A 10,349-nucleotide genomic window follows, 5' to 3' on the forward strand; every position below is an offset into this window, starting at 1 on the left:
ATGCCTGTATTGCTGTCCAGGAAGGTGTTACCAACTTATACTGTCCCAATCAGTTTAATGTGAGAATGCCTGTATTTGTAAATGCTAGGTATTATCCTTTTCATATGTTTAATGGTTATGAAAATACTATCAGTTTATATCCACATTTCTTTGATCACTGGTGGGCTTGAGCATTTGTTTATTGATTATCTTTAAATTGAAATTTTAATTTTTTCTTAATCTTGTGTTTATCTTTTTAAATTGACTTGTAAGAGGCCTAATTTTTTCATTCTTTCACTCAGCAAGTTTTTATTGGTCAACTTCTGTTTCAGGCCCTTTGCTTGGCACTGGGTATAAAGTTGTTGCCCTTTTTTGAGTGAGATTCTAATAAGGGAGATCAAATACAGAAATACATGTAGAATTACAAGTGCGAATGAAGAGAGGAGAGTTATGTGATTCTGTGGACTTATACAATAGAGGGGTTTTTGACCTGATCAAGGACATCAGAGAAAATCTTCCTGTTCAACTGATAATAGAGCTGATAGCTGAAGAAAAAAAGGGTTAGTGGGGATGGGTTTAGTGAGGAAGTTTGTTCCTATGCATGGCTTGTTTGGCAACACGGGAGACCTGGATTCAATCCCTGGGTTGGGAAGATCCCCTGGAGAAGAGAAAGGCTATCCACTCCAGTATTCTGGCCTAGAGAATTCCATGGACTGTATAATCCATGGGGTCACAAAGAGTCAGACACAACTGAGCGACTTTTGCTTTGACTTTTCTTTCAGTAAGGTATGTGCATTCGAAAAAATGAAAGTGGCTCAAACGCTGAAAACAAGAGTATAAGATACGAATGGAGAAGTGCATAGGGGCCTGACTATGCAGGACTGTCTACTGATTTTATCCTAAGTGCAATAGGAGGTTGCAGACGCATTTCATGCGGGGTAATGACATGATTAACTTTGTGTTTCAGAAAGATAGGTGCAATGGATGAGAACGAATTAGAGCAAAGGAGGGTGTAGACTTGATAAGAAATACAGTACACAAGAAATGAACTCGGGAGATGGTGGTGGAGAAAATTGAATGAATTAAGAAAGAGGAGGAATAAAATTGATAAGTACCTAGATACAGATTGCATGTGGTGGGTGATAACAGAGTATGGTGACTCTTAGGCTTTTAATGTATTTTTATACATTATACACCCATTTTTATGGGTGGTGATGCCTCACGTTATGAAAGGGAATGCTCAGAGGACAGAATTTGGTGGAGAAGAATCATAAGTCTGGTTTTTGACGTAAGGTTTAGTTAGGTTCATTGAGTTATCCAAGTGAAAGTATCCCATTATATTGTAGAATTTGTTGAAGATCCTAGCTTGATACTTCAGAATTCTTATCCAGTTTTCTTTTGGGGGGGGGGGGGCTGTCCCACACCACTTTCAGGGTCTTAGTTCCTTGACCAGGGATTGAACCTGGAACCAGGGTGATTCATGGTTTGTCTATGTGGATGTTGAAGTTATAGAATGTCCGGGCTTAGCGGAGAGCATCAGAGTTAGAATTTATGGGTGAATGAAGGTGAGCAAGTAGGTGTTCATTAAGCGAACATTAAAAGAATGAATGTGACCTCCCACAGATAGCATGAGCTTCCAAAGAACTGGCTTTTTAAATGAGAATGCAGAAATAACCATGATCTAGAAACATAAATGGAGAGCAAAGAAGTGGAGCTCCACCTTTTAACCCAGTTTATTTTTTAAAGAAAGCCTTAACTGTAAAGGGCTGAAAGGAAGTTAACGTCAGCAGATGATAATACGCTTTAAGAAGGTGGGGGAGAGCTTGGAGCAGAGGTCAGTATGGAGGAGCATTTGCTCGTCCTAGAATAAGAGTGTCTAGAGGGCAGTAGTGGGGGGTTTGGGAAGTAGAAGAACGCAGATCTTCATGGGCGGTTCAGCAGTAAGGGTCGCAGTGTGCTTGGGCCTCCGTGGTGCCTCAAGACGGTAAAGAATCCGCCTGTACCTCGGAAGATCTAGGTTCAGTCCCTGGATTGGGAAGATCCCCTTGAAGGAGGGTGTGGCAACCCACTCCAGTATTCTTGCCTGGAGAATCCCCACGGACAGAGGAGCCTGGCGGTCCAGTCCACGGGGTGGTAAGGAGCTGGACACGACTGAGCTGCGAAGCACAGTGCGCTTGAGGGTTGCGGGGATTCCATCTTAGCTGGTGAAAGTGGGAGTGGCTTGGCACGTTTGGCTTCTGCTGACTCTCCAAGGAAGCCGAGAGGCCTCTGTGGTCAGGACTGGTGCAGCTTGCCCAGAGTGGTGACGGTCCCAGAAATCATAGCCCCAGGATGCTGCCAAGCCGAGATAAAACAGAGTGCTAAAACTGCACGTTCTGAATATTTACCAGTTTCTTTTTTCATGTGTTTTTTTTTCCATTTATTTTTATTAGTTGGAGGCTGATTACTTTACAATATTGTAGTGGTTTTTGCCATACATTGACATGAATCAGCCATGGATTTACATGTGTTCCCCATCACGGTAATGTGGTGTTGACCTTTCAAATTTATGGGTGTTTCTTATTTGTTTTGTTTTGAATGGTGCTAAGTGTTTTATGTACTTAAATCTATCAGTCTTTTACTATATTGTTCTCTATGTTTGTCATATTTGGGAAGACCTTCCCAGGAGGTACAAAGAGGTACCCCAATGTTAACAAATGTTCCTTGCTTTTTTCCTAGTATACTTGTATGGTATCATCTCTAACATTTAAATGTTTAATCCTTCTGGAATATATTATTTATGTATATTGTATTTTACACCAATGTATTTTACATATATTTAAAATACATTATATCTGCACTTTTCTAAGTGACAAAACTGTTTTGAACACATCATTTTTTTTTCCCTTGGTAGCATCTGTTTTCTTGCCTGTTTATTTGGAAATTGCATTAAATAGAGACTTTGTAAAATCTCTACCTTATTTAGTGTTCAGCTAGTTATCCCTTTTTTTGTTTTAAAAACTGTACTGAAATATATTTAAAATTAGTGTTATATTTATCAAAACTACAAATGGACACATCCTTTGGCTCAATAATGCCATTTCTAATAATTTACCCACCTAACTTATCTATGAAATGATATCTGTACAAAATTCTTCATTGCTTTCGGAGGGGAGGGGTAAACCAAAAGATTCGAAACCACTTTAATAGCCATCAGGGAAACTAATTAAATAAATCTGGGTACAACCATATAGTGAAAAACTGTAATAACTTTTTTTTTTGGTAAAAAACTGCTTTATGTACTAATACATGTACTAACTGCTTTATGTACTAATACAGAATCTTCGGTTTTTTAAAATGAAAAGACCCAGGCACAATAGTATATATAGGAGGTATATTGTTTTTTTAATTGAGGTATAGTTGATTTACATTGTTTCTGATGTACAGCAAAGTGATTCAGTTTTATATATATATATATTCATTTTCATATTTTTTTCCATTATGGTTTATTACCATAATGGATATTGAATATAGTTCCCTATGCTATACAATAGGACCTTGTTGTTTATACACTCTAAATATAACAGTTTACATCTGCTAGCCCCAAACTTCCAGCCTCCCCCCACCTCTACCCTCACCCCCTTGACAACCATAAATCTGTCCTCTATATCTATATCTGTGAGTCTGTTTCTCAGATAAGTTCATTTGTGTCATATTTTAAATTCCACATATAAGTGATATAGGGTATTTGTCTTTCTCTTTCTGACTTACTTTGCTATATGATAATCTCTGGTTGCATCCATGTAGCTGCAAATAGCATTATTTCATTATTTTTTTATGACTAATATTCCTGTGGGGGGTGTGTGTGTGTACAGTTCAGTTCACTTACTCAGTCGTGTCCGACTCTTTGCGACCCCATGAATGCATGCAGCACGCCAGGCCTCCCTGTCCATTACCAACTCCCGGAGTCCACCCAAACCCATGTCCATCGAGTCAATGATGCCATCCAACATCTCATCCTCTGTCATCCCCTTCTCCTCCTGCCCTCAATCTTTCCCAGCATCAGGGTCTTTTCAGATGAGTCAGCTCTTCACATCAGGTGGCCAAAATACTGGAGTTTCAGCTTCAACATCAGTCCTTCCAATGAACACCCAGGACTGATCTCCTTTAGGATGGACAGGGTTAGTAGAAGGAAAGAAATCTTAAAAATTAGGGCAGAAATAAATGCAAAAGAAACTAAAGAGACCATAGCAAAAATCAACAAAACTAAAAGCTGGTTTTTTAGGATGGATTGGTTGGATCTCCTTGAAGTCCAAGGGACTCTCAAGAGTCTCCTCCAACACCACAAAAAGCATCAATTCTTCGGGGCTCAGCTTTCTTTATAGTCCAACTCTTACATCCATACATGACCACTGGAAAAACCATAGCCTTGACTAGATGGACCTTTGTTGGCAAAGTAATGTCTCTGCTTTTTAATATGCTATCTCAGTTGGTCATAACATTTCCTTCCAAGGAGTAAGCGTCTTTTAATTTCATGGCTGCAATCACCATCTGCAGTGATTTTGGAGCCCAGAAAAATAAAGTCAGCCACTGTTTCCACTGTTTCCCCATCTATCTGCCATGAAGTGATGGGACCAGATGCCATGATCTTAGTTTTCTGAATGTTAAGTTTTAAGCCAAATTTTTCACTCTCCTCTTTCACTTTCATCAGGAGGCTTTTTAGTTCCTCTTTACTCTACCGTAAGGGTGGTGTCATCGGCATATCTGAGGTTATTGATATTTCTCCTGGCAATCTTGATTCCAGCTTGTGCTTCCTCCAGCCCAGTGCTTCTCATGATGTACTCTGCATATAAGTTAAATAAGCAGAGTGACAATATACAGCCTTGACATACACCTTTTCCTATATGGAACCAGTCTGTTCTATATCCTGTTCTAACTGCTGCTTCCTGACCTGCATACAGGTTTCTCAAGAGGAAGGTCAGGTAGTCTGGTATGCCCATCTCTTTCAGAATTTTCCACAGTTTATTGTGATCCACACAGTCAAAGGCTTTGGCATAGTCAATAAAGCAGAAATACATGTTTTTCTGGAACTCTTGCTTTTTCAATGATGCAGTGGATGTTGGCAATTTGATCTCTGGTTCCTCTGGCTTGGAGAATTTTAAGCATTACTTTACTAGCGTGTGAGATGAGTGCAGTTGTGCGGTAGTTTGAGCACTCTTTGGCATTGCCTTTCTTCAGGATTGGAATGAAAACTGACCTTTTCCAGTCCTGTGGCCACTGCTAAGTTTTTGTTATTTGCTGGCATATTGAGTGCAACACTTTCTTAGTGTCATCTTTCAAGATTTGAAATAGCTCAACTGGAATTCCGTCACCTCCACTAGCTTTGTTCATAGTGATGCTTTCTAAGGCCCACTTGACTTCACATTCCAGGATGTCTGGCTGTAGGTGAGTGATCACACCATCGTGATTATCTGGATCATGAAGATCTTTTTTGAACAGTTCTTCTGTGTATTCTTGCACCTCTCAATATCTTCTGCTTCTGTTAGGTCCCTACCATTTCTGTCCTTTATTGAGCCCATCTTTGCCTGAAATGTTCCCTTGGTATCTCTAATTTTCTTGAAGAGATCTCTAGTCTTTCCCATTCTGTTGTTTTCCTCTATTTCTTTGCATTGATCACTGAGGAAGGTTTTTTTTATCTCTCCTGGCTATTCTTTGGAACTCTGCATTCAAATGGGTATATCTTTCCTTTTCTCCTTTGCTTTTCGCTTCCCTTCTTTTCACAGCCATTTGTAAGGTCTCCTCAGACAGCCATTTTGCTTTTTTGCCATTTCTTTTTCTTGGGGATGGTCTTGATCCCTGTCTCCTATACAATGTCACGAACCTCCATCCATAGTTTATCAGGCACTCTGTCTATCAGATCTAGTCCCTTAAATCTATTTCTCACTTCCACTGTATAGTCATAAGGGATTTGATTTAGGTCGTACCTGAATGGTCTAGTGGTTTTCTCTACTTTCTTCAATTTCAGTCTGAATGTGGCAATAAGGAGTTCATGATCTGAGCCACAGTCAGCTCCTGGTCTTGTTTTTGCTGACTGGATAGAGCGTCTCCATCTTTGGCTGTAAAGAATATAATTAGTCTGATTTCAGTATTGACTATCTGGTGATGTCCATGTGTAGAGTCTTCTCTTGTGTTGTTGGAAGAGAGTGTTTGCTATGACCAGTGTGTTCTCTTGGCAGAACTCTGTTAGCCTTTGCCCTGCTTCATTCCATACTCCAAGGCCAAATTTGCCTGCTACTCCAGGTGTTTCTTGACTTCCTACTTTTGCATTCCAGTCCCCTATAATGAAAAGGACATCTTTTGGGGGTGTTAGTTCTGGAGGGTCTTGTAGGTCTTCATAGAACTGTTCAACTTCAGCTTTTTTGGTGTTACTGGTCAGGGCATAGACTTGAATTACTGTGATATTGAGTGGTTTGCCCTGGAAACGAACAGAGATCATTCTGTCGTTTTTGAGATTGCATCCAAGTACTGCATTTCGGACTCTCTTGTTGACTATGATGGCTACTCCATTTCTTCTAAGGGATTCCTGCCCACAGTAGTAGATATAATGATCATCTGAGTTAAATTCACCCATTCCAGTCCATCTTAGTTCTCTGATTTCTAGAATGTCAATGTTCACTCTTGTCATCTCCTGTTTGACCACTTCCAATTTGCCTTGATTCATAGACCTAACATTCCAGGTTCCTATGCAATATTGCTCTTTACAGCATTGAAACTTGGTTCTATCACCAGTCCCATTCACAAGTGGGTGTTTTTGCTTTGGCTCCATCCCTTTATTCTTTCTGGAGTTGTTTTTCCACTGATCTCCGGTAGTATATTGGACACCTACTGACCCAGGAAGTTCCTCTTTCATTGTCCTATCTTTTTGCCTTTTTATACTGTTCATGGGGTTCTCAAGGCAAGAAGACTGAAGTGGTTTGCCAGTCCCTTCTCCAGTGGACCACATTCTGTCAGACCTCTCCACCATGATCGGTCTGTCTTGGGTGGCCCCATACAGCATGGCTTAGTTTCATTGAGTTAGACAAGGCTGTGGTCCATGTGATCAGATTGGCTAGTTGTCCATGACTGTAGTTTCAGTCTGTCTGCCCACTGATCCCCTCTTTCAGTGCCTACCGTCTTACCTGGGTTTCTGTTACCTCAGACGCGGGTCTCTCTTCACGGCTGCTCCAGCGAAGCGCAGCCGCTGCTACTTACCTCGGACGTGGGGGAGCTCCTCTCAGCCACCGACCCTTCCCTCAGGTGCGGGGTAGCCCGTCTCAGCCACGGGGTGGCCCCTCTCAGCTGCTGCCCCTTCCCTCAGGTGTGGGGTAGCCCGTCTCAGCCACGGGGTGGCCTCTCTCGGCCACCGCCGCTTCCCTCAGGTGCAGGATAGCTCCTATTGGCTGCCTCCCCTGATCTTGGGCGTGGGGTAGCTCCTGTTAGCCGCTGCCCCTGACCTCTGGCCAGGGGTAGCTCCTCTCTACACTACATTATCTATTCATTTGTTAATGGACACTCAGTTTTCTTTATTGTCTTTGCTATTGTAAATAGTGCTGCTGTGAACATTTGGGTACATATATCTTTTCAGATTATAGTTTTGTCTAAATACATACCCAGGAGTGGTATTGCTGGATCATGTGGCAACTCTTAGTTTTTTGATCTCCACAGTGGCTATACCAGTTTACATTCCCACCAACAGTGTAGGAGGGTTTCCTTTCCCCTTTCTAGTACTGTTTACTGTATTCCTGAAATATCTTACTGATGACCTTGGTTACCTTCAGTGACATTGGTTGGCTAAGGGACAGAGATCAGTGTCCTTTTCTATTGCCTGAATTTTAAGCTCTGAGAAAGTATTACCTAGTCAAAAATGGATAAAATTTTAAAATATAAAACCACAAGCTGAAATTTTATTTTTGTAATTCTTGAAAGAGTATTATCTTTTAGTAGCCTTAGAATTCCAAGCTTAATTTTTCAAAAGTAGGAGGTTAAAAAGCATGTTGTTTTTTTCTGTTTTATTCCCATAGGGAGTGTGCAACAATCAATTAACCGCAAACAAAGCTGGAAGGGTTCTAAAGAATCCTTAGTTCCTCAGAGACATGGTCCACCACTAGGAGAAAGTGTAGCGTACCGTTCTGAAAGTCCCAGCTCACAGGCAGATGTAGGAAGACCTTTGTCAGGATCTGGTATCACAGCATTTACTCAAGCTCATCCTAGCAATGGACAGAGAGTGAACCCCCTGCCGCCTCCTCAAGTAAGGAGTGTCACTCCCCCACCACCTCCAAGAGGCCAGACTCCCCCTCCAAGAGGTACAACGCCGCCTCCCCCATCATGGGAACCAAACTCTCAAACAAAGCGCTACTCTGGGAACATGGACTACGTCATCTCCCGAATCTCTCCCGTTCCACCTGGAGCCTGGCAGGAGGGCTATCCTCCACCACCTCTTAACACGTCCCCGATGAATCCTGCTAATCAGGGACAGAGAGGCATTAATGCTGTTCCTGTTGGCAGACAGCCAATCATCATGCAGAGTTCTAACAAATTTAATTTTCCACCCGGGAGACCTGGAATTCAGAATGGTAGCGGTCAGACTGATTTTATGATGCACCAGAATGTTGTCCCTGCTGGCGCTGTCAATCGGCAGCCACCCCCTCCATATCCTCTGACCCCAACTAATGGACAAAGCCCCTCTGCTTTACAAGCAGGGGGTTCTGCTGCTCCGTCGTCATACACAAATGGGAACATTCCTCAAGCTATGATGGTGCCAAACAGAAATAGTCATAACATGGAGCTTTATAACATTAATGTACCTGGACTGCAAACAACTTGGCCTCAGTCATCATCTGCTCCTGCCCAGTCATCCCCAAGCAGCGGACATGAAATCCCTCCTTGGCAACCTAACATACCAGTGAGGTCAAATTCTTTTAATAACCCATTAGGAAACAGAACAAGTCATTCTGCTAATTCTCAACCTTCGGCTACAACAGTCACTGCTATTACACCAGCTCCCATTCAACAGCCTGTGAAAAGTATACGTGTATTGAAACCAGAGCTGCAGACTGCTTTAGCACCTACACACCCTTCTTGGATACCACAGCCCGTTCAGAGTGTTCAACCTAGTGCTTTTCCTGAGAGTACCTCTTCAAATATGACCGTTATGCCACCTGTTGCTGAAGCTCCAAACTATCAAGGTCCACCACCACCTTATCCCAAGCATCTGCTACACCAGAACCCATCTGTTCCTCCATATGAATCAGTCAGTAAGTCTAGCAAAGAGGATCAGCCAAACTTGCCTAAGGAAGATGAGAGTGAAAAAAGTTATGACAATGTTGATACTGGAGATAAAGAAAAGAAACAGATTACCACTTCACCTATCACCGTTAGGAAAAACAAGAAAGATGAAGAGCGAAGGGAATCTCGTATTCAAAGTTATTCTCCTCAGGCATTTAAATTCTTCATGGAGCAACATGTAGAAAATGTGCTCAAATCTCATCAGCAACGTCTACATCGTAAAAAACAATTAGAGAACGAAATGATGCGGGTAAAACTTTTTTATATTATTATCTTTTATTTTTATTGGAATGCAGTTGATTTACAATGTTGTGTTAGTTTCAGTTGTACAACAGAGTGAATCAGTTATTCATATTCATACGACCAGTCTTTTTTAGATTCTTTTCCCATGTAGGCCATTGTGGAATATTGAGTAGAGTTCCATGTGCTCCACAGTAGGCCCGTTTTTGTTCTCTGTGTAATATATAATAGTGTGTCTATGTCAGCTCCAGTCTCCCAGTTTATTCCTTACCCTGCTGGTAACAGTAAGTTTGTTTTCTACATCTATAACTCTAGATCTGTTTTGTAAAGAAGTCCATTTGTAGCATTTTTTTTTATTCCACATATAAGCAACATTATATTTGTCTTTCTTTTTCTGACTGACTTCACTCTGTATGACAGTCTCTAGGTCCATCCATGTTGCTGCAAATGGCATTGTTTCATTTCTTTTACGGCTGAGTATAAAACCTTTCAAATTTTCTGTTTTTATACTTGATCATGCATTTGCTTGGTGTTTCTTTTAAAATACTGTGGTCTAGTATTTTTCTTTTTATGCTAAATGTATTATCATTTAAAAGTCAGTAAATAATACTTTAGATTATACCATTTTATTTTAGCATTTCAGAATTTACTCAGAATTTTCTATAATAAAATTGTAATAAATTAAGTAAAGTATAATTTGCCGTATGCAGTTTAGGTATACATAATCCCTTTAATGGAAACTGAAGCAAGAGTTATTTTCTAGAGTTTATATATTATCTTACATTTTAAAATAAACCAGAAATATCTGAGCCCTATTTCTTGATAAA

General features: G+C 40.9%; 1 protein-coding gene across 2 annotated transcripts in view; it reads left to right on the forward strand.

The window, feature by feature from the left end:
- Positions 1-10,349, forward strand: part of LATS1 (large tumor suppressor kinase 1) — a 39,026-nt gene that overhangs the window by 18,037 nt on the left and 10,640 nt on the right. For both annotated transcript variants that reach the window (XM_070461473.1, XM_070461474.1), the window contains exon 4: positions 8,019-9,532. In XM_070461473.1, the coding sequence (XP_070317574.1) occupies positions 8,019-9,532 (1,514 nt within the window). The remainder of the gene's footprint in view (positions 1-8,018; positions 9,533-10,349) is intronic.

Source organism: Odocoileus virginianus, chromosome 34 (genome assembly GCF_023699985.2).
Source record: "Odocoileus virginianus isolate 20LAN1187 ecotype Illinois chromosome 34, Ovbor_1.2, whole genome shotgun sequence".
Taxonomy (NCBI): Eukaryota; Metazoa; Chordata; class Mammalia; order Artiodactyla; family Cervidae; genus Odocoileus; species Odocoileus virginianus.